Source organism: Zonotrichia albicollis, chromosome 3 (assembly GCF_047830755.1).
Source record: "Zonotrichia albicollis isolate bZonAlb1 chromosome 3, bZonAlb1.hap1, whole genome shotgun sequence".
In the NCBI taxonomy this organism is placed as follows: Eukaryota; Metazoa; Chordata; class Aves; order Passeriformes; family Passerellidae; genus Zonotrichia; species Zonotrichia albicollis.
In genome coordinates, this window is record NC_133821.1 from 48,653,655 (window position 1) to 48,680,058 (window position 26,404).

Below are 26,404 nucleotides of genomic sequence, written 5' to 3' on the forward strand. Positions count from 1 at the left end.
CTACAATCAGTCACCTCCTGTTAGAACACTTCAAGGTCCCTGATATGCAGCTACCTCATGTTTATTCCAGTGGTGACCCTGTTATGGTTCTGTTCTTCTTTCCATCCTAGGATTGCTACAGGAAGACCTTTCCACTATTCTCCCATACCCATGACAATCTTTTGAAAGAATCCCTATTTTTGGGTCGATGTTAATTAATTACTTCTACTCATTCCAAAGTGAACTGTCATCAGCAGGGAGCTCTTTATCATTCTTTGGAATGTTTAGCACACTTAAGTGACACTGTTTGCCAGGTTTTAGGAATCAGCTTATTGCTCTAATTCCTTCTTATGAGATTCAAATTTACAGATCTCATTCTTCATCGAGTCATTACCAATCTTTGCTTACCATGGCTCTAATTTCACTACTTGTGCCTTCGTCACTAGCTCAGATACTGATCTCCCCTGTCTACAGTGGAATCAGTGTCTCATCTTCTTTTCTTTTTTCAAGGAAAAAACACCTATCTGTGGTACCAAATTAAATGCCTCCACACATATTTCACTTTTATTCCTCCTACAAATTTTTACTGCTGTTGTTGATATTAAATTACTTATTTAAGATCTCGACTTGCCACCTTCTTTCTAATAATAATTTCTCTCTAACATTTGTATATTTCAGCTTCATTTATTTTTTACAAGTCTCAGCTACCAGGAATGATTTTTCTTCTCTCCAAACAGGAAAACAAACACAGCTTTCACATTCTCAGTTATGTTGCGTATCAGCTGCCTGAGATTCTAAGGTAGCTGTCAAGCCAAATCTAGCTGTTCTGTGAGCTGTGAAACCAGTAAAGTTTGCTGTCCTGGAGTATTTCCTATATCCCTACCCCATACTCCTGCAATTACTGCAGCTTTTCGCATGTCCTCTATAATCTAATTTTCTGCAATACCATCAGTTCTTTTTCTTGACCTCTAGATTGTTCCACAATACCTTGGGCAAATAAGTTCAAAAGCAATTTACAAAAAACAGAAGGACAAAATTATTTTACCAAAAATTCTAAGCAATTGTATAAGGAAATAATGTAAAGCATCAGCTGAGTAGAATTTTTCTTATTTTGCATCCAAATCCACAGATATAGAAAACTAGAGTTAGTTATTTTGCTCATATTTGGTGTTAATTCTGAAACTAAAGATGCAACATAAATGCCAGCAGTTAGTATTTCACTAGCACGCAAGTTTTCATTAGCGTCTGCAAAAAACCAGACAGTTTACCACAGGAACCCAAACACCTCAAATATTCAATTCTTCTTCTTGTGTTGACAAGTTTCCAAGATAAATAAATATACACAATTAAAAGAAAAAAAAAAAACACAGCAGCAAAGTAGAATGCATTCAAATATCTAGAATAAAAGTGAAGTTGATACATGCTGATGATATCATTCAGTGCAGTATTTAAGACCCCTAGACACAGAAGTATAAATTGTACCATCTGAAACAGCTTTTGAATTTCCTATCTGATTTAGAAACCAAGAGTCTAAGCAATGAATCTAGATCCAGTTTACTAAATAATAGGAAGCCTTGACTGGACATGATCATTATGACAAAACAAGGAAATTACATGATCAGGAGGTCTATATATCCGGAACACCATTTTTACTTTACCCCAGCAACAGACTATATGCTGTAGCCAACAACAAGCTTGGTTGCAAGTGTCAAACTGGGCTGAAAATCTGTGTTTCATGCTGTCACAAAATGGCAGTAATACCAACACCTGCAGCTTGCCAGGAAAAGCAAAGTGGTTCAGAAGCTTCTGACAGAGCAACACAGACACTCCAATCTAGCAACTGGCAACTGACAGCTTCTACAATTCACATGACTTTTTTCATTCTTACACTTTAATATATATGTTTTCACATGTAGGTGGAGCACACTGCAGGTATGCATCAACACTACTCACAGCTGATGCACTGGAGACTGGCAATTCACATTTCTACACCTTCCTTTGTGTGCTGGAATTCCCTAAAGCCCTTTGCAAAGCAACAAATACCATACCCAAGGAGAAACAGTGATAGGTCATCAATACCATAGTGACTTTCTGTACTCAGACTTAGCAGCCATTCTGAGTACAACAATATTTCTGAAACATGAATACAAATTAATCTGAACAGTTCTGCATGTGAGGGATCTTTTATGCAATCATCTGCACTATTGCAGGTTGTATCTGCAGCTCTTTGATACCACTGTAGAAGGATAGCAATTTGATTAAATCAGTATTTGCACTATGCTGAAAGGGTGGTTAGGTTTTCCCAAGTTTCCTAATTGTCTTAAATATGTGATCTTATGCTAAACCCTGGCTATTGGAGTATGAACTGCCAAATGCACACACAAACAAAAGTATTTATAAAGCAACTGCAGCTGCACTGGTAGCAGTAGCAAAGAGCAACTTGAACCTATCTTTCAGTGCTTCTTAGTGCTCACTACAGATGAACAGTGAGAAGCATTTTTGAAGAGAACGGTTCGCTAACCTTCAGGAGCTGAAATTCAGATACCTACTTATAGCTGCTCTTCTGTGCTCCCTGCTCCTCTTTTAGCTTCACACATTTATGAGTTCAGTGGTTTGGAGAACACTTTTGTGGACTTCCTGATCTGGAACCACCCCTCCAGCATCACACACCTGTGCAGGCACAGCAGCAAACGGTGCAGCAGCAGCCGTGTAGCTATCCTCCAGGGGTCACAATTGGGTTACAAATCCTATAAAATGTGATGACTGTGCAGCCTGATTTGGAGCAATTTATTCACATCCTTCTTCATTAAGATTCAAATGGAATAAGTAAGATAGAAATTGAACAGATACAGAAATTGTGCATGGCTTGCTTCTGTAGTCAGTAAACATTTATTCACCAGGCACAGCTCTCTCTCGTGCTCTCTCTCTCGTATTCTCTCTCTTTCCCTACCCTTCCTGCTTGCTGTTTTAATGCATAATTAAGAAGGTCAGAATTAATGAAGCAGTGTGGAGTAAAGTTCAAGGAATCCCCAGGCACTATTTATTTTATTAGATCTCAGGCATGAACATCAGATTGGCAGCATTAGAGGCAGAGGCAGTGTAGCTGGCAGCAGTCCAGGCAAGAAGCTACCAAGGGATTCTTACCTGCAGTGTCAAGTCATTGCTGAGCTCCCGCCCTGCAAAAATCACCCGCAGCTGGTCAGCTGGAACTCCCTGTCGCTGGGCAACTGCCTCCTTCAGCTGGAGGATGCTGGAATCTGAACCAACCTCCACGGGGAAGCCATGGCTGGAGTTGAACCTGACAAATACTGAACAAGAGCAAAAGATGTTTTTAAGAGAGGATTTCTCATGACATGTTGATACTAGAATGACAGCAAGAGGCCTACTCTACAATTACAGGAAGCATTTACTATTTTCAGAGAAAAACTATTAATACTACAGTGTGGTATTTTTAACCCCCTCACGGAACAGTTAGTGACCAATACATAAAACCCATGTGCTTCCCCTTGGCAGCATTAGACATGACATAGAGCATTTAGAATCAAAAGAAACCCAGCTAGGCAGCTGTCCAAGTAGTTGCTGCCTGGCAAAACAGATTTTAAGTTCAGTCCTAACCTTCACAGGCACAGGGCACACGCATTTTCTGTGCCCCTTGTGCACTTCCCCAACACATAAATAAATGCAGGAAACTGAGGTATGCTCTGGAGCCAAAATATATTAAATTAAACAAGGGAAAACAATTCTTTGTTACAAGGTAAAGTGCAGTCATACAGACTGGTTTCCCACAAATATAATTCTACAGAAGACTATGATGGAGAGGAAATCACATGCTAGAAGAAATCAGAACCACAGAATTCTCTATCTGGGAGTGTTGTATTACAGCACAGTCTTTTCAGAGTTCACTAAAATATCTGCAGTACATAACTCCTGTCAGCATCCACCTTCAGTGCAGAAAATCACTACTGCACCAGTCATATCATTTTTAGAGCTGCAGCAACGGGTTTATACACCCAGAGAAGCCTGGCAAACAAACTCATAAGCTTCCTGCCATTCAGCTGGCAGAGCTGTTTTTCATAAGAAGCCTGAATGTGCTTGTTGAACCCTCAGTCAGGGGAGTGACTGCAAGATCTATGAAACAAGAAAAAAACCCCATTACATCCATATCAGTCACAGAGGTTGTATGTACAGCAGACACGCTCCCCGTGGACTGCTTCGACCAATACCTTCACAGGCAGGAAGCAAAGGAATTAACAAAACTCAATATAAAACAAAAAAATCATTTATGTCAATTACACCTGCCACCTAAACTACCTGGGTATTGATTGCAACAACCAGTCTTTAAAGATTTATTTCCTATTCCCACGACCATGCTCTAGCTGAAGAAGTTACTCCTTTGCATTTTTGTTGACTGACAGAAGCAAAAGCTCAAAAGTACTTATAGAGTTTAAAGAAATAACTTTTTGAGAAACTAAAAATAGGAGTATAATTTTTTATTTTATTTTTCCAATGTATAGTCTACCACACAGCTCCAAAGGTGTCAGATCCTTTAAGAACATTTGAATATGGCTGAGATTGCTACCATTGTTTTTCTCAGCCACCAACGTTGTAAGTATTTGCAATTTCACATCTTCAATTCAGATCTGGCTTTAAGGGATAAGGCCATATTCCAATAAAACTATATGCAACATTTTAAGTTTTGCACTTGAAAGTACCCTCTTAATGTACTAAAATTCAGGGTAAGATTTCAAAAAACAGTGTTAGGCCAGTGCCCTTCAGTGTGTTATGCAGCTTCCTGCAGTACATCTCATTATGGGGTTTGATTTCTATTAAAGAGTGTTCTGGAGATAACTGTGCATGTTGTATATTCAGACTGTTCAGAAGAATCAGTGGAATTTGAATTTTATTTCGATTACGGCTTAGAGACCAAAGGAGGATGTGTATATGACAAAAAGTAGTTACAACCAATGGCAATTGAACATTTCTCGTCTTTCCAGGAACACACACTGCTCAACTGTAAATGAAATTATCCATGCCAATAGTGAAATATATAGTTAAATCAATGGGGATTACACTTTCTTAATATGCTACACTGTGAGTATATATATGTCTAAACATTTTAAGATCTTTATATAGATATGTTCACATACACACATAAAATGCATATATGTATATGTCTAAAGAGCTCTTCCTAACAAATACATAAATCTCTTTCTCCTGAGTCTTCCAAAACCCAAAGCTATTGGCTTTGGAAATGAAAAAAAAAAGAGTCAGCAGATACAGTGACTACAATTAAAATGAATTCGAATGTGGTGGTAAAAGGAAAGTGCTTGATAAAAGAATTATAAAAACAGCACCATTTAAAATAATTGCACAGTGGTATTTATGTATTTAAAGGCAGTATAAACTATACACACTTACTGGAAGTGTAAGTCAAGTTTGACATCATGAATTGCAAATCCTTCTCTCAAAAAAACTTATTTTTATTTAGTTACAACAGGCAACTCCTCCTTCTGATGAGGTATCAGAAATTTAGTCTCACAATTCCTACCACAAGCAAACATGGGAAATGATTGTGAGTGCATCATTTTGTGCTTCACAGCACAGAAATCTGAAGAGCTAACCTGGAAGAAAAGGCTAAAACGTCAAATTTGCTTGTTGGAAAAATCTAACCCACAAATATTTTGCCCTTAAGCACTTCCATTCTATTACATAGTCTGCTATCCAACAACTCTTTTTAATGCAAAAGAACATGAGAGATCTTTGCTCACTTGCACAGAGCATAAAAAGAATGAATACAAAGCTTCAGTCTGTGGAGTAAATCCCGAATTTCATTAACATAATATTTCAAGCTGTCTTTTAGGAAAAATAAACTTATTTTCTTTTTGACATTTTACCTCAATAAACAAATAACCAGTACCAAGTTGATATTCTCAACAACACACATTATTCAAGAGATCACAGGTGAAGTTGTGCAGACACTAGAGACCTCTTCTAAACAATACAGGTGTTGAAAATACTTAGAATATAAAGTTTGTCCACTGGAATTTAAATAAATATTGACTTAACAGAACATAAGAGAATTTACCTGAGGCCTAAACTGCTGGCAGAAATCCAAAAGAAATAAACAGAGTTACTCAGACACAAGTACATGTGGTAGGTGTGTAGGGGAGTTGCAGAATTTCAGTGAAGGTTGGAAGAAACCTTGGGGGCAGGGAGCCCTGCTGGAATGTCAACAGGGCACATTCCAGAGTCCTGGGATCCAGCAGCCTGTCTTCCTTGGCAATTCATATCAATTATTCCAAAACAGTAATCCCCATTGTTATTAATCCAACAGGTTTTCCAGTTGTTAACAGAGAAGACAAAAGTAAAATATTGGAGAAGCTTGGGCCTTGCCTGCGAACAACCTGTGAAGGCACAGTCTTGATACAGAGAAGCAAAGCAACAGAAAGAACTGTGGCACGAATGAAAGGAAGTTTTAGACAGCTTTACATTGCTGCATCCACAACACAAATTTCCTTTTTAGTTTTGACAGAAAATAACCAATTCTTTTTCTTCCTGGAGTAGTGAATCACACAATCCTGCTTTGCAGTACAAAAGAAATGCTAAAATATAAATGCATCATTTGTGGCAAAAGAATGCACATATTTAAAATTTAAGATCTTAATAAGTTCTAATTTCCATTCTTCCCATGGACAAAAAAAAAAAAAAAAAAAGAATGTCACAAAAGTTTAACCTAAAGACAGTGTAAAGCATGGGAAACTTTTTGTTTTATTTTTAAAAGCCCTTTCTCTACTGAGGTTAGACAAGAAGACCTTTGACATGTTATTTTCCTAAGACTAGAGGGGGAAAAAATCTTGTGACAGTATCTGTTTGTGGTGATCAGATCCTCTTTGCCTCAGCACATGACTTGAGAACACAACTCTTCTTGGCTCAAAAACCTACATCTAGACTACTTCACACTTGAAAGTATTATCCCTTCCTTTTCAGTATAAAATTTCTTATAAACTGCGATTAATAATTTATCCAGTATAGCTAACCAGCTTAGTATAGATATAAACCAGAAAAATTCTCAGAAAGGATAAGTAAAACAAGAGAAGGTAGGAACTGAGACAACATAAAATCCTTGCCTCCAGATAAAGTAGTGCAGGAATGTTCTGGAATTCTCTCTATTACCACACAACTGTGTATCACCTCTCGAGGCATGGGATGAAGACAGCTGTTCCAAGTTTCTATTTTATTTCAGTGTATAAAATAAAAACATATATAACATAACATATTTTTCGCATCCCTGGGGCTTCTGCATCTTCAATCATACAAGATATTGTTCTAGTCTTTTAATCTTTAGACTCAATTAGTATTAGATACATTCATGGACACTTTATAAACCCCAGTCAATATCAGCTGCTGCCTGGAATTTGTACAAACTAAATTGTGGAAATGAAACTGTAGGATTTATGCAGTCTCAGAAATTAGCAGCAGAGCACAAGATAATGGGATGGCACTAAATCTTATTCCACAACTTTTTATTGTTATTTCCTGGTGCTAGGGGAACTGAAAAAAAGGGAAAGAAGTAAAGCAAAAGACTAAAGAGAAACAAAAAACAGAAAAATATGGGTTGAAGATACACTGAAGACTGAGGTCACGACTGAAAAGGAATAAATCAGAGTTGTGTCAGGCTTGTATTATACAATCAGTTTGTATATGCTAATGAAGGTCCAATCAAATCGTTAAACAACTTTGTGCAAAATTCTTGGCACTTGGACTTTCCACAGCAACTTCAGCAGCCTGGAAGTGATGTGATCCTTTTCTTTACATACCTGTGCATTTAGGCTCTGCACTGGAAAGGGAGCCCTTCCTAACACCTTTAGTTCCCAGGACCATTGGAGAGCAGGGTGGTTCAGTCACCAGCACGTTAGTTTCTACTTCCACTACATCAGGTCCCACTTTGGAGAGTGTCACTGACACAGAGCTCTGGCCAGCTGGCTTACCCAACGTTTTCCTTGACATAAGTATGTGATAAAATCTCATAGTCATTGGAATAACCAGTCCCATAGCACTTCATGTAGCCCTTTGATCAATTAGCAAAAATATCTTTAGCACTGTCCAAGAAAACTCTCAAAAAATGTCTTTTCATCAAAAAGTTGCCAAATACCAACAATTTGGAGCCAAGTTGAGATAGCAGGAGCCCAAGTCTTGATGCCCTTGCACTGAACATTCTGCCAAAAAGTCCCTCAGAAGGAAATTCCCCTAGAAGGAAATCCAACTACAGAACCTCTGCTGTCTACACAAGGAGAGAGATAGTGTCTCAGAAATAAAAGATTTCATACATTTCAGTCTGTATGGCTAAAAATCAATAGCTTGAACACTACCTCAAGATGAGTGGGTTGCCATTGCAGCTATTGATGCACTGCTATGACATTTTCCTGGAAAAATGTCTTGGTGTGTGTTTTGCACCAGGTCCAGAGTGACAAGTATATGCAAAGAAGTTAACCCTGACTTAATGTGTTCCCACTCACTGCTGAGCCATGATAACTGGTAGGATTAGGTCTCCTCCATCACTGCATTTGTGAAATAAAATTAATGCACATTAATGTAAGCCAACTTCACAGCCGCAGCAGAAAAAGAGCCTACACAGGCAATAAGTGGCAACTCATTAAGCTGCAGTAATTTGGTTGCTTCTGATCATTTGTAAATTACCTTCACCTAACGAATGATTTTATGATGTAGTCACACAGAGCGATGTAGTAATGTAAAATAAACAACATCTATAAAACTTCACACTTGGTGAAAGGAATAGACTCTCAGGAAAACATCTTTACTGCTGGCTAACACCAAATGAATATCATAAAAAAATGTTCCTTGATCTTGAACTCATATGATAAGATTGAGATTACTGATGGTTTTATTTACTTTTAAAATAAAAATAACAAGTAGGTTTTATTCAAACTACTGTTTTGGGAAAGCAAGACATTATTATTCATAAATTCTAAATATGTACCAGATGACAGTTTTCTACAAAGTCATAAGCAGCACAGAAAGGGTGAATAGGGAGAGGAGATTCACCTCCATCACAAGATTTAGGGCACATCATAACCAATTTATATGAACTATGTTCAAAAGAGGCAAAAGCACTATGTTTGCCCACAGTAGTAGCAGCAGGCCTTTTGGAAAACTCTGCCAGAGAAGTGGTAGGTGCACAAGGTATGAATTTGGCTCAAGGGGAGAAAAGAAATGGGCAGTTTCAGGCAGCTCAGGAATCTCTATACTGGAAACAAAAGAATAATATCCACAAGTATGTAATAAATAGTTCATATGTAGGTTTTGAGCTCAGAAAAGCAACACCTTTCAGTCATATGCTGAGGCAAAGAGGAACTTATAACTACAAGGAAAGTAAAAAATAACAAATGCCAACACACAATTTCCCATCCCCTCTCCCCCCCATTTTTAGGAAAATACATTTTAAAGCTCCTGTCATTTGGAGTTAAAAATAGTTGGAAGGACATCAGGGAGAAATAGAGAAATATCATCTATGCCTGCCCTGTGGTCTTTCTTCAGAAGCATCTGCTTACAGTTGCTGCTGGAGACAATAACACATTTACAGCTAGATTTTTTCAGTTTTTCTACAGGGGTTTAACCAAACGTCTCCTCTGAAGAAGAGCAGTCTTCTGCAGATGTCCTGGGTCTGTATTTCCATACACATACTCCAATAAAATGTAATACTGAGTAACAAGCAGGCAGGTTAAGAGTTTCCTCCTGACTCTTCTCACCAGCAAGTAACCCAAACCAAAAACAGACACAAATAAAAAAGACAAGAGCTCAGCACTAGTCTCTTTTTTTCCTCCAGAGCTATGCGTGCACATGCAGTTGCTTTCTTCTATTGCAGTGAAGCAATGTTTATACTCAGCAATTCTCACCGTAACCTAATTTTGTTCTAGGAAGTATGCCTTTTAATCCAAGACATGCTAAATTTGTCCAGTAAATTATTTCCTGTGATTAATTCACTCAGTTTTAGTATTCTCTTTAAATTGGAGGAATTCACAGCTAGCTAACTCAACTCTACAATTATGTTGGCATTTCCTTTATAAGTCTCTTTAAAAATGCTATTTTGCTAGCTATTTTCGCCCTGATTTACTGGCTGCTTATGTCAGCACCAAGCTGCCATGAACTTCCTTGATACAGAATCAACCTAAATTCATGTTTCATTTTAAATAGATGCATACAGTTCTTTAATGTGCTTGGATATGGATAAGAGTCTTTCAATTCCACATATTTCAAGCCATATGCTACAGCTTTCTGTATTAATAGGAAGTACTAAACTTAAAAATAAAATGTATACTCTTGCAGCTTTTAAATTACTCCTGTCCTGTGAAAGAATGGGTCAATATTTTTGCAAAGACAGTATGAGTTCAATGAAATTCGTAAGAGGGTCAGAAAATCTGAAGCAGGACATACTGCGACAGCTTTAAGGCCGTAAAACGTACGATCAAGGTGAAGACTTCAATAGGGAGATTCCATCATTTTAACAATTACACTTATTTGCAGTTCCACATGAAATTTAATATAATTTTCTTGAAGCACCTACATGCATCTAAATACCAGAAAATTTGTTGGACAGCTGAAGTTCCCGGCAAACAAATGTATGATAAATTTGGCAGCTGTCACACTTGACTAAGGAAGGAGATTTCTCACCTCGTGAAGTATGGTAGATTCTCATTATAGAACAAAACAAGTATAAAAATTGATAAAATCCACATTATAATGTGGATTAAAATGGCATCTATGTCATCAGAATGGCTATGTAGAAAAATACCTGCCCCACACATAACAAAAAAAAAAATTCCCAGAGAAAACATATCTACATACCCACCTGTTAACATGGCAACTTTTGGTTTTACTTTAATTTTTACAAGAGCTAGGAAAGTGAGACCAAGCCAAAGCTCCAGGGAATAACCATTGTTACAGCCCTGTTAAACCCAGGACAGTGGGCTGTACAACCACTCCAAGGCTGGATGCTGAAATGCCAAATGCATTGCTTGAAGGGAGAGGAAGAGGCTGGCTGCTCTGGAGAACAGAAAACTAACAGGGCTTCTTGCCTTGGTGTTTGCAGATCCAATATCAGCTTCTGAATGTCCACATTTCTTTGCTTTTACTCATCCCATTGGAGAGGATCCCAGTATCATTACAATCATGTCCTGATTTGTTTTAAAAAGCACGATAGGCAAATGAAATTGATTTTCTTTAATGAAAACTTAATTTTAAGGCTATGTTATGCCACCTCTTTTTTTCTTAACTATCTCCATTTTACCAGTTTACTGATAAATATTTCTTGACTAGCAGGAAAATCAGCTTTGATGTTCTGGGACAATCCAATATCTGCCCTTCACCTTTAAATGCTAACCTCACCCTACTCCTTTTAAGCCATGGCCACTGTTTTCCTCTCCCAACAACTCTGTCTCACAAGTAAAACCAGGGCAGTGGCAGAGCAGCCTGAAGAGACACTACCAGGGAGGCCACTGGGGACACCACCAGCCCTGACTGTCCCTGCCTGGCTTCCCCACGGGGTTCCACACTCTGCCCAGGACCCCTGGGGTTACAGTCTCTGCCTCAGCCACACCATTTCTGCAGCAACTTGGAGTCTACCCTGACGGGTTCAAGGTAAATTCTTCAGTCAAAATTACATCTGTTAAGGATGTAATGTAAAGATGAGTTAAAGATCATAAGTAATTACACTAGCTTTTGTAAAACTATTTTAGCTGGCAGGTTTACCCCTTTAATCAAAAAAGAACTGCAAAATGATTGGCAGCCAAAGAAATTTACAATTGTGTCATAGGAATGCGTACCCAGCTTTTCTGCCAAACTTGTAAAAATAGAAGTTCTTGTGTATAAGCTTGGAGATTTACCATATATAGAAGACAATTTTCTCTCTATTGAGCTTTTCAAAGCTCTTTCCACCCTTGTTTGGTTTTGTTGTTTTGGTTTTTTTTAACATCAATTTTTCCTATCTATCTCACAGCCAAATAATAAGCACCTCTAAGTCCTTGACACAACAAAATACCCAGCAGCCACTTTTGAGAGAAAAAAACATATGGCCCAAACTGACTGCCAAAAATAGTCTGACATTCCTACTATAAAACTGCTAGTTAGCAGGAAAAAAGAAACACCGAAACACCATTTCAAACATCTCAGTGTCACACAAGAATCCTAAAAACTCTCTATATTGTCTGAACACACACACAGAAATGCATTGGGTCTGCTTAAAATTTACACAACATAGTCATTTACACCCACCCCTTAAATATACTAAATGTATTATTAGATATATATCTAATAATATTTATGTAATAATTTATAGATATATTTATGTTTAAACCCCTAAATTCAAATGCTATCATTTCAGTACAGAGCCAAATCCCATTCACTGAGCAGAAGTAGACATGAGCTTGCTAAGTAAGAATATGGGCTCCAATTCACAAAAATGCTTACTGGGCACATGACTCAAATGCTATTACAAAAATGAAAAGTTAAAAACCCCAAATAATGAAAGGTTAAAGTACAGTATGAGGTCTCTCAAGAGACCAAAAAATTGTGATGCACACAGTATACCAATTGAATATGATGGGATGAAAACTGTGAGACTTTTCACATAGAAGCAATTTTGCTTCTGTTTTGTTGTTTAGGTTTTTTAAACCATCTCTAAGCAGACTGAAATCATGTATAAATTATAGAAAAGCACAGCAAATACTGAAGACATGCGGAGCTATGCCGTGCCATAAATGTACTGAATAAGTTTCTTGCCATTTTACCAATTCTCTGCTGATCTGTTTTTCTGGATTTACCTTTGCTGTCCAAGACACATGAGCAACTTTGAGGAAGATAACAATGATTTCTTTCTTGGTTACATGTAGGTACATAGATGTGAAGTTAGGCATTTCAAGGCTTGCAAGTTTATAATTTTGAAGTATATTTCACAAAAAAAGTAAGAAATGATAAGGTTTTTTAAATTAAAGACTAAGATACCTATATAAGGTAATTCCATAAATTTTATAATGGAGGTTTCATAATCTCAAGTTTTAGCTTACTGTCATGCTAGCTCAAAATGTCTTAAATATCAGAATATGAAAACTGTTTATCTAGTTAGGTCATAACTCCCCTGGAAGAACAGTTTCCCCTGTCACATGTACTGAAGCAAAAGATTTTCTGGGCATCTATAATTTTGAGAATGCCAAATAAAGAAAATTATTCAAAAGATTTGCTAAGTCAAAAGCAAGATACACATAAATTAAAATGTGAAATAACAGCTGAATTGATGATGACAGGATCAATCTGTTCCTTCTTACTTGTTTTAAAACAGTTTTTAAGTTAAAATATTCATTTAAGTAAATCAAAATTAACACATTTCCCCCCCAAAAAATTCCTAGGAGCTCAGAATGAAAATTCAAAGAATTCTAAGCAAAGCATGAAGTTAAAATTTTCTGATCAAAGAGAAAAATAAATCTACGTTTGTAATGCAATGTAATTCTCTACACATAGGTTTTTTTTCGTTGGAAAAGCTGAAGCCTTGTGAGAGGCCACTAGTACAGACTGCACCTAACATCCAACCTCTGTGAATGGGTCACTACTGCCAAAACAGATCTCCATTGCACAGTTCCACAAATTCTCTTGCACAAATGCTGGTTGGCACACCTTATAACAGTGAGTGGAAAACAAAAATGCACCATCATTTCTGTGAGGCATGGGAGTTACAATACCTTTTGAAAGAGAAGAGTTCTTCTTAACTTTGCTTTTAAAGGCTGACTGTGCTGATCAACTATTTCAGCTTGCTGAAGAAAATGTGTCAGACCAGTATTAGGTTATTATTTTGGGCTGTGTTTCCATTGTCCCTTGGTGGAAGGAATGATGCTAGAAGAGCAAGTTAGTTTCCCTGTGATTTTCTCTTTTTCAAAACATATTTTAAAGCCTGAAAGAATGGACAGCCTTTTTTGCTGAAAAAAAAAAAAAATACAAGTTCTGCATTCTAATGATGAATAGTCCCAGAAGAAGATGCATTTCAATGTCACGAACACCTCAGTACTTCTCAAGATTTCCTTTCCTTCTGTCTTTCTGACAAACCACAGGCAGCTGCAGCCCATCTCTCCCTGTGCCAGTGCATTTGTCAATTAGTTTGAAGGAAATCACCCAGCACAAAAAGCAGAGCTTATGATCAGACAGGAAATTATAGTCTATTATACAATTTTATTCTTGTCTGTGATTGACTGCACATCAAAGGGCCACTCAGTGGCAGCCACTGATACTTGTTAAGGTAAAAATAGTTCTGCAAAAGCAGATGGTGGAAGCAGACACCAGTAGATCAGAAATGCTGAGTCTGACTACAGTATACTTCAGATGAGCTTTTCAGAAATGAACCAAAAGGATTTAACACATAATGTTCCTTTTCAGTATACTGGCATTACAAACTGTATGGTGTTTTCAGATACAGTGGAAGTCTGCCAAATTCTGATCACAGTTTTCTCTCACACCTTATTTAGAGTGGTATGGGCATTAGCACCTGTAAATAGGTAAATTTTTTAACAGCATATGCTCTATACACAGACTTTATCAGTATATGAATTTAAGTGAACTAATAATTCCATATGCAAATAACCCCACTGAGCTCAATATGACTTTTAAAAATTTTTACAATGATTAGGGATAAAATTACTGCGATGTATAGCGCCAACATGTCCATTCAGTAAGACACTTTGAACACTTCATGAACCCAATTGTGTCAGTTTAGGCAAGTCAAAATCAGAACAAGACTTATTTAAATAAAGCCATTAAATACTTTAAGCCAATCATCCAACTGAAACCACACCTTTTTAGTGGCATGTGGGAGCTGCGAATAGTGACTGAAATTACAATTAAATACCATGGAAAGCTGAAGGGTCAAAAAACTAGAGAAATAGCCAATTTGGTCAGATATTTAGAAAGGTAGTTGGAGGAACTTAGCAACAAAATTCAATTAGTATAAGAAGAAAATGAATTAAGAACAAAAATTGCTGGTTTAAACTGTATAGATCAGGTATTGGATATAAATGTGTGACAATGGTTTTGCAATCCTCATTGTAGACAAGAGGAGTAAAATTTCGACATAAAAATTATTGACTGCTACAAAAAAAATTCCCAGTGCTTTTTTTTAGGTTCTCTTCCCTCCAATGAATTGAACATAAATTATACAGCTGGATCACAACTGAACAGCTAATAGTTCTCAGATAAGAAAAAAATTTGCTCATTATGGAAGAAGAAGGATATATTAGTAATAAAAATATATTCAAAACACTTTCAACTATTAAGCATTTATGATATCATATGCTGGTAATTGCAAAATGGCAAATATTTATCATCACACAGATGAAATCCTTATTTTCATTCTTGAAAAAACACAGAAGACCTAGTACACATCCAGAGAATTAACATAGGTCATTTTTAGGGGGAGGTTTTGTTAAATTTGCAAAAGACACTGTTACTACCAATGCATCCCAAGTAAGATTTTTTGGCGTGATTAATGTGGCTGAAACAGCAACAGCAATTAACTGTAACACTGTGTAAGTGAAACTGTTTCCCTTCCACGATAAACAACTTCTATAAGGATATTATTTACAATAAGCAGAGAAACCAAGAATTGTATTAAATCAGATTTAAAAGGGAGTGTTAACCTTCCCTAGCAGCCAGCTTTTCTGAAGCCAACTTTTTAATGTGCTTTTCATTCCCTTACTGACCCAATAAGAGTCAAGAAGAACTAGAATCCTAGAAGTTTCTGCCTTTCCCAAGGAAAACAGAACAATGCAACAGAAACAGAATAATGAAGTTAAGAGAGAAAAAATTGGAAGCATAAAAGAAACAGATCAGATGGAGAAGAAAAGGCATTTTCCAAATGAGAGTCATAGAATAAAAAATTAATTATTCCTTTAGGAGTAATTTACCCATATGCAAACACTGCCTTTATATAGATATACACATATAACGTGCACATTGTGCATGCATACATATGCTCTTAAGAAATGGGAAAGTTTCAAGGGTGTGATTATTATGAGAAAGGCTGAAAGCAAAAATAATCATTACAAAAAGAGCTGAAAAAACCTTGTTTTCTGGATTTAGAAAACTTCCCATCCATGATTCAGCTACAAAGCATATCACACCATATATGTGGACGGGCTTCCTTATTCTACACTGACGGAAACTGCAGGAGACCTGGGCACATGTTTTTTGGCAGCATTCAGTCTGACTGTATCAAATCTAGACCTAACCTTAAGGGATTGAACCACTCCTCGCTGTTGGGAGCAACACCAGCAGCTCTGTAGGGCAAGATAGAACACTCAACCTAAAACTCAAAAGACAAATTTTCCCAACTTTTGGGTGATATGGAGAGGGACCAGATTAGTCTAGCCCCACATGCTGTTCACTAAATCACCAGTACTAAATGTTTCTATGTCACCAAGTAACATAAAAGGAAAAATATTTGGATCATTTTGACATACCCATTCAATCTCTATTTTACTGCACAGTTTAAGAGGCAGTAAATGATAGAAAAAATATGTGACAAAGCATTTTATTTTAAAACCAGAGCTAAAAGCAGTAGAGCTGATGCAGTATCAGCAATCCCAACCCCATGAACCATCCTCCAAGAATACCAGGGAATCAAGAGCCACAATATTCATTCTACATGCTAGAGACAGACATAGAGGCTGTACTGGGTGTGTTGTAGTCCAACAGCAGGACATTAGAGTAGCTTTCCAGGAATTCAATTTTTATTCAGTTATTATGACATTAATATTTTTATTTCCTTGCATATATTTATCTCAAAAAATCACCATCTCTTTTTTTTTATGTGTTCTGTCTTAGACTTAGGTTGCTGTAATCCTAAGAATTCAGACCAGCTTGCCTGGAGAGGTTTTAATCTAGTGAAGTATCACTGTAGTTCACTAGATGAGACACCTGTGTCTTGTCTATGTGTGCTGAGAACTCTAGCTGCACTAAGGATACAGCTTGATTTACTTATAGAAAGAAGGATGTCTTGCAAAGATCCTAGTAAGACTTGCCTAAAATTGTGGACAGATATTAAATTATCATTGTGAAATGTTTTGTGGAACTGTGATCAACCACTGAAGCCCTACAATGGAGGAAGACAGAGGAGATGGCCAAGGGCAGTGTGCTCCCAAGGCTCGTGGCAGGATGTAGGGAGTCACTGGTGACAGCTGCTACAAAAACAGCTGAGCTTGTCTCCACACAAACAGGCCCACAGGGGAACTTTGGTCTAGATAAATATATCAGCTTAGTGGATCAGCAACTGGTCTTTATTATTAAATAAACCAACCAAAGTTCATACCCAAGTTAATCCAAAGAGACCAAATGTCTTCCCTCACATGTCAGACTGGCATGGGGGTATATTCACACTTCCACCAAACACAGAATGTTAAACAACACAACTGTGAACAAAAAGAGCTTTGGATACCAATGGGCTTGGGCTGACTTTACACTCCCTGTATTCCATTCTGGGTAGACCCAGTACCACAATAATGAGAATATTATGCAGACGGGCAAAAGGAATCACATTCACATTGTATTCAACTATGTATAGAAATTGCAAAGTCTAATTTCTCCTGGCATTGCAAATTACATGTATTGTTGTACTGCTCTGCCAACTCAGCATCCAATGCAATATCATACAACTGGGCTCCAATGGGAATATTATCCTACTCTTGACATGAAATAATTTTACTCGTACATAAAATTAATTTACTCATACTGAACCAACTTGGAAGATCCAGAAGACTATGATCCAGCAGGGAGAAACAGACAATAACAAACTGTGTCTAAACAACAATTCTTAATACAGCAAATAAGACACAAAAGGTGCCTTACTGTGTTTTCCCAGCATTTTGAACTAACTGAACCTTTCCTAATCAATATACCAAACATACTAAATAACAAAGTCAGAAGTTCATGAGCTAGAGATAACACAAGCAAAAACAAGCTCAGTATTGAAATGTGACCCCATGACCTTCATTTGGTTCTGCAGCTGTGTTATGAGGGGAATTTACTCCCCCCTACCTCCTCACTGAATAGGTGATACTTCAACAGGTCATTTTCAGTAAATTATTTTCAGTGTTAGAATTCATCAAGTTAACAGTGGTGATAACTGCAACAGGGCTTGTTCCCTAAATAGTGTTACTTTGTTCAACGTGTCATATCAGAATAAGTTAAAGCCCTTTAAGCAGGCTTTCATGCTGAGGCAAAGCATACATTAAAGTGATGAATTGGTGGGAATCCTGATCAGAGAGAGGTAAATTTGTATTTCTTGCTTGAATAAATTTTACTGTCTTACATTTGGTTTGTAGATTACAGGAGCATACATTTAGTGACAACACAGGCCTACTCAAGGAGGTGGATGCTCAACCAGCTCTCAATCATATTGTCACAACTCGGGGAGTAACTGTGGTTTCTTCTATTGTTTGCAGAAATAAATCATAGCAATACAGAAATAACATAGGGGAAATGACACGCTATATTTCTGTTAATTTTATCTGCATATATAACGCATTTGACATCTTAAAAATTAATTTTTGTAATAGCCCTTTCTAGCTGAGGAATAAGTCATCTCATTATCTGCTGGCCTCTGGCACTAACATCCAGCTTCTTTTACAAAACCCTAAAACCCATACTGTGGGGAGGCTAAATACAATAAATAATAAGCACAGTTCTTCAATAATGGATTTGTTTTGTGCTAGGAATTTCTGAATATGATTACATTCAGAAATATTGAATTAACTTTAAAAATATTAAATAACTTATGTTGTCAAAAGAGATTACAGATGTTTTCTTCAGCTGTCATACCAAATCCTTCCCAGCCTTCTGCTTATTTTAGGACTAATGTATATCCTTGGGAAGGGGAATTGAAGCTTGATCACAAAAAAACCCAATCACAACATACTAAAAAATCCCATTCTACAGTTTTCCCTAATTAAAAACACATATATATAGAAATAACATATATTATATATGCATAATACATACTATATTTATATTATATATAGAAATAGATAATATATATTCTCATAATACAGTGATGGCAACAACATTTCAACACCAGATCCTTCTTGAAGGGGATCTTGAATATATATAATATGTGGCCTTTCTCTGAAAATATATCCACACACTGGCCTCTGAGTAAGGTCGATCTGAACACAGTACCCAGTGAAAATCTTCGTCTACAATTTTAATTCTTGCATTTTGAAATATTTTTATTACTGCTGAGCCTGAAAGAAGAGAAGCAAGTGTGTACAAGAGAAGCAAAAAAGCTTCAGGAGCTCCACTGAGACCTCAAAATAATGCCTAAAGGTAGAATCAATCTTCATGTTAACAGAAATGTTGGGACAGCAATTGTCTCTGTCAGAACGATCATTCTCTCAGATAATAACAGGGTGACAGCAATCACTGGGAGTTTTTCCTTAGGCAATCTGCATAAATATGAAGACAACTTGTTCAGGCCTCACTCCTCACTGTCTACTGACTCCTCTTCGGGAGCACACACAACTGCCTTGGGGAAAGCAAGGCAAAACCAGAACCTTTGAAGCAAGTTAGCCTTTCTCAAAGCAGATCCAAATACTGGGCACAAACTAATCACACCTGATTTTTTTTTCTAAGACACTAAAGCCTATCCAATCCTAAGCAAATAAATTGCTCACTCACTGCATTAAATAAATACAACAGCTGACTTTTTCAGTTTTCAGCAGCCACTTTCCTCAATATGGTGTGAGGCAGAACAAGGACGGCATGACAAAGAAGAATACCCCCAAAAGCTTACATAAATACTGTTTCATCAAAATTATCATATCAAAGAATCTGACTTTAGTCACGGATATCATGGCTTCATTAATCAGCAGCTGAAGTACATAAATCTGCATTTTGGGAGATATAACTCTTTTCCAAAAGCTAGAGATTTAACATTCACATTTTCACAGAAAAAACTTGAAGAAAAATAAGGAGAATGGGGAGCAGTGCTTTCATTTTCACAACATATGTAAATCAAAATTTCTTTGATATTGAAACTAATGTAATACAGATCTTTACAGTGTGGGAAACATGATTTATCATCCTAAGAAACAGCATGCAAGGACTCTAAGTACTCAAAATGCATGGACTTTAAGCACTACACCTAGAATGACAAAAGTGATAGGCCCAAAAATCTCTTAAGCCCCAATCTGTAAACAGAGAAAGTGCAACTGAGGCGACCATAATCACTTTTAGAGTCCATTAGAAGATAAATTGCCTTTCTAATTAACACTATTCACAAACAGATCTTGGAAATAATGTTCATACTTCTGTGAAAAGGATTATGTAAATAACATATATTTGCAAAATTGTTGACTTTGCCAAGACTTCTATTTATTCAGTGGAGCAGTCTAGCAAGTCTATGCAGCAAATAACATAGGTTTGAAAAATCATGGTCCATGTGACAACATAAATTTACCCAAAAGCCAAGCTTTAAGGCTTTTTTTTTTTTTGCATGAATAATGTATACAAGAAAAAAAGGAAAATGTATAATTAACATCTGACCAGAGATATAATGTGTATTTTCAGGTGAGTAGTGTGTACATACATGATGCAGCTGATGTAAATTTTTATATGCAGTTACTGTTGCAGGTAAACACTGCATATTTTATGAGTTTGAATTAGTGGAGTGACACCACAGTTAAACTGAGATGAGCTTCTAACTTAACAGATATTTTTTGAGTGCTCTAAAAATCAACACACATGCTCATATTGTCTGGAAAATTGCTGTCCTTAAATAGCGTAGAAACTAATTTTACTACTAAAACATATTGTATTTTGTTACTGGATTTTTATCACTTTACCTATTTAAAAGTGAAACATCTAATCAAAATTAGTTTTCTCAGGATTCTCTTTCAGATCAGCAAAGCATCCATCCCCCTAACTGTAGAAGGAATTGGTTGGCCTCATAACAGCAGTGATGCTGTACTTAGTCCAAATATGTGATTGTGACATAGTTTTAAGGAGAAGAGATGCCTAAAGGCTGTTATAAAGAGATAAAAAGGAGACAGGCTTGAAGGCTCTGCCTCAGATCTGCAATAAAAACTACAGACTTCAAAGTGACATGGAAGTTGACAATGATGAATCTGTTTTGATGGCCTTGGACCACCTAAAAGGGATAGTACAAAATTTCAGTAAATTGTATTAGCACTAGAAAGGTTATTGGCAAAAGTGACAGCTGATGAGGTCCTAAGTAGTTGATTAGTTTTAGCCATGCAAAACCCTAATTGTTTCTCCAGGAGAGCATTTGAGACTATATATAAACTATCACAGACACAGCAGTCACACAGGCTATAGTCAGTGGGGATAAACTGGTAGGATAAATGGCTCTGTCAAAAATGACTCATTTTTTCAATTTGAAAAATTGATCTTAGATCAATCCTACCCTTAGTAAGCATTTCCTGAAACACTGCATGCTATTCCCACACCTGATTCATGACTATTTATCCATTAAGTCTGGCCACAGGTGTATGTTGTACATCCTCCACACTGGGAAGCAATGCTTGAAGAAAACATTAGAGATGATTCATACAAAGCATCTCCAGATTATGTGACACTTTACAGCAATTACTTGTGAACTCTGCAAGAAGGTCTCAGCTAATGCCCTAATGCACAAACCACAATGTTTGGGTTAATGGCACTTCCCTAAATGAATCCATTTACATATGATAACCCTTGTGGACATGAATCTGCTGCATATGTTTGTTATCAGTCTCTATCCCCAGGCTACTTAGTGAGATATTGTCCACAGCCTAAAAAACAACTAAATGATTCTGATGCTACTTTCTTAACATTCAATAAAAGGTATAAGACATTTACAAAGCATGCAGTTCAGTAGAAAGATAATCCTCTAGTAAGCTTAAATAAAAGAAGTTGATGACACTTGCGGATCTTTCTACAGCCTTTCCCAGGAAAAGATCTCCAATGTTAATGTAAGCATTTTGCTATTAGATGGATGTCCTAGTCAGTATTCCAACAACAAATTAAATGTGCAGAGTTATATTTTTATAGTAATATCCTTTCTTCTTTCATTCCAGCATAGTCTGCTATTTATGTATAGCCCTTAGCTATCAGCAGTTTTTACTCCCACAAAACGACAATGATTTCTTTACAACATAAATGCCAACTTCATGTAGCAGAGAAAGAACAGAAGAATTGAACAAATTATATGATTATAAATGATCCTTTAGGAAGTCTACTTGAACTCAGTGTGAAAACAAAACTTCTGTGCCCCAGTTCACAGCTTCACTCAAGTGGAACATAACTTTTATTAAAAAAAAAAAAAAAAAAAAAAAAAAAAAAAAAAAAGCTGTGACAACACTACAAAATGAGATGGCTTATCCAATTGAATTTCGTGACATGCTCACCTTCTGGAAAACTAAAATCCAGTGATGGCTAATACTCTTTTTTCTGAAACTAGCTACAATTAGTTCTCTCTCTTGGTAAATTTATTAAATCTTTTGGGAATCATTTAGCTGAAGTGTGTTAAATAAATATAAATCAATCATTACTAAACCAGTCGTGATGTTTACTGAAAACAAATTAGCAAGGTTTTAACTGGAAAGAAGTAATCTGCCTCTATCCATAATTAAAATAAATTCCTCCTCAGCATTCCTCTGCCCTTCCCTCCAAAATACTCCTCCTTCCTCTCAAGTTCCTTAACAAATGCTTATAAGAAGACCTTATTTCATGTTTATAAAGGCCTGACTTTGACATAAAGGTTTCAAATTAATAGATATATAAACACTAAGTTAAAGAGATGTTAAATGGAGAAATCTAAAGCAAGAGACCAAATATTCTTTATGCTTCTAGTGGTTATGAGCCTGCACTTTCTTATATGGGCAAGGTTATTTGAGTATTTCAGTACCTTTGTTGTTGCCCATCTTTTTTCTTTGCTAGAAACACTATGTTTCTGGTGAATGTAGTGTATTTTTTTTCCCCATAATTTTCTTGCTAAAAAAATATTATAATATACCCTTGCAATCATATAGAAAGTTTTCTCATAAAATGAAAACTATTAGAGAAAGCAACTGTCTTGGAGAAAGAAAGAGCCCTACTTCAGTCTGCCAAAAAGCTCCCAAAATCACACTGCAGCTCCCCCACAGACTCCATCTTGATGACACAAGAGAACACCTTAAAGGAGAAGTGCAATCAGCTGAAAAGGGGAGCAAACCAACCAGTGGGACCTTGCCCTTTGGTGTCTGCTTCACATCATCCTGCAGCTCATACCGCTCTGGGAAGCTGGAACCTCAAACAACAGAAAAAGGCTACTCAATGTAGAAGTGGGTATGTAACGCCTGTGACCTGACTGCTAGAGATGAAAGAAACCAAAGAGCAGAAATAGGACAGAGGGAAAAGTTGCCCTCAAAGAGATGGTAGCATTTTCTGAGATGAACTGGAGGACTTCTGGAAGCGATGGACTTCAGGTGAACCAAACAGGAAGCTGAGTCATGGACAAGTATATCACAAGAGAGGTAAGTAATATAAACAAAGGGGAACAAAAAATGGTACTGAAGAGCCAAGTCTGGAATAACAAATCTTCCAGGGCATAGAGCAATAAAGCATCTTCAAGAAAAGAGAAGGTAGAAAGGCTAATAATATAAAGGCCTTAAATAACACCAACTAAAGTTCAGCTGAAATACCAGTCAAAACATCTGAGAAGACCAAGATCAAAAATCAGTGTATTTCTACTTAGACACCAAATAGATATGTAAATAGAATGGAATGCTCAGCTCTAATTGACAATATTAACTGAATAGGCATGTCTGGCAAACCTCAAAGGTGGTCAGCAGGAGATTTATGAACATGGGAATAACTTAGATTAAAATAGATTTCAAGAAGAGCCTGTGAAAAATTGTTAATGAATGCTCAAGAAAATCTTGAGACTAATAAAGTTAATTGAATGAATATACACCACAGAATTTCTACAGGTTGAAAGTAAAAAGGAGGAATATACATTGGGAATATAGATACAGATACTGTATCTGTCTTTTGAATTAACATAGCAACAAGTGACTGAATTTATTTAACAAGTCATTGAGATGTAAGAAGAATTTCTAAATTCTTCTTATTTAAGTGAATTCTTAAGAATTCACTAAATTCTTAGATACCTTTAGTGACCTTCTCTATTCCTGAGTGTAAAGGGTCCCTCCTAGCTGAAAGACAAACTGTGATCTTAACACTCTAAAATTAAACAAAGAAATGTCTCTGCTGTTAAATAATAAACATAATAAGTCCAAAGAATTACAGGAAGGGAAAATTAAAGGAAATTAAAAAGTGAATCTAAAAGGGTGAAGCACTCATATCAGTGAGCTAAGTGTTCAAAGACTTAAGTTCAGAGTAAATGTAAGCCAACTCTCATGAAAACTTTAATCATACATTAGGGAGTCAAGAAAGTTATATGGCAAAATAAAAGGCTATTTAACTTAAATAAAAGATGAAGGGTTGTTCATATGATGGAAACATTAAAGGATGTGCCCTCTTAAGTTACATATATTGGGCTACAAATGCAGCCCAACAGGATTTTGAGAAATAACTTGCCAAAGAGAAAAAAAAATCTGTAAAAATTCTTTTTCAAACACATTTTAGGCAAGAAAACTGCTATAAAGTCTGTACAGTTATTGAATGATAAAAGCATAACAGAATCTCTCAGGAATGACTCAGCTATTACAGAGAAAAGCTCAGATTTTAGGGTAATTTGTAGCCTGTGTTCAGGAGCTTAAGTAGATCTATCTTGGCAAAAAAAGAAATACAGGAACCTTATCAAAGGGAAAATATGAGTGAGAAAATACTAAGACATAACCATGACCAGCAGTTCTTCTCCAAGACTTCTGAAAAAACTTAAATATATAACTGTAAGCCTACCAGCTATTAGATGCATGACACAATTTAAGTCAGGCTCAAGCCAAATGCGTCCCCAAGTTTGTACCAGTGGCAGAATATGAGGGAAGAGAAGAACACAAGGAAATTAAAGGTCTCCTGGAACAATGAATAAGCATCTATAGAGTTTTGGTGGAAGGGAATTATTACAAAGATAATGATAATTCCTTCACTGATGGAAAGGAAGACCATGAGAAAAAAATGCAATCTGGACAAAAACATGCATTTGGACTAAAAAACTTTGCACTATGTCCCTTAAAAGATACTTAAAGAAACTCAATCATTAAAAAAGAGTAATGCTCCTGCATGGATTAATGACTGATTTAAAAATAAGAGGAAAAGGACACAAATGAGCCATAGGTTTTTGTAACACAGGAGATTACTTGTAGAATTCAGAAGTAGTTCATGCTGGACCCTCTTGCTCATGACAGCCATAAATGAGTAGGGAAACAATTGAAAGATAGAGAGACAATAATATATAACAAAATCTTCCTGATATAAAACTAAACAATATATCAAAATCACAATATTGACAGATTTTTTGATACTATGATACTAAAGCCTGTAACAGGCTGACAAACATAGGAATAAATGTGAACAGTGGACTCTAAATGCCCTCTATGCCTGAGCATAAAAATTATATGTAGTCCACTGGAATCATCAAATTAATTGCAGTTTAAAAGGCAAATTAATATCACTGCCAGGGCCACTAATTATCACCAACAGGGTATTGGGGACAGACAAAGGTGATAAAGAGACTCCATCATTAGAAGGCATGAAAAGGCACTTTATTATTAGAAATACACTGTTCTTATAGAAACAATGGTGGACCTAAGACACGACTGGCCTTTAGGAATATTCTCTCACCTATTGATCAAGAAGAGACAACTCCTTCTTGTAAATATCTTTGACAAACAGAGATTGCTTACTAGGTGCAGAGATTGAGATAATAATTGCTTTAATTCTTTCTCACAGCTTTCCAGGAAAATCCTGGGAGAGCTATGTCTCTCTCTATTCAAAGGATATGTGATTACCAGAAATTTAAAGTAAGATTTTTTAAAAAAAGAAAGGTATAAAGACTAGAACAAAACAAAAAATCTTCAATTTGCTACTGTATCATTATAGCATTCTTTCATAATTTGAGCAGCTGAACTTTTATCCCTCCATTTCATAATATAAAACAAGAAAAGTCACTGAAGATTGCGATAAGAATAATCAGAGTTTTATTATCTACTGATAATAAAAGAGAGGGAGAAATTAAACTGACTCTAACTTTTCACACTGTAAGAGAAAAATTCAAAGATCCAGGGCTACCTTGTATCTCATGGAAGTAAATATGGGATTGCTGTATTTAGGGAGAGGAAATTGGAAAAATGATCATTTGGGTCTTTTCTTGTTATCATCTTTTCCTCATTATCTACTACAAGCTACCATTGGAGATAAAGTTCTGGTATAGATT

The 26,404-nt window shown here is 36.4% G+C and overlaps 1 protein-coding gene across 1 annotated transcript in view; it reads right to left on the bottom strand.

Annotated features, from left to right (window-relative positions):
• Positions 1 to 26,404, bottom strand: part of PRKN (parkin RBR E3 ubiquitin protein ligase) — a 678,920-nt gene that overhangs the window by 550,678 nt on the left and 101,838 nt on the right. The window contains exon 2 of the mRNA XM_014266682.3: positions 3,124 to 3,287. Within this exon, the coding sequence (XP_014122157.1) occupies positions 3,124 to 3,287 (164 nt within the window). The remainder of the gene's footprint in view (positions 1 to 3,123; positions 3,288 to 26,404) is intronic.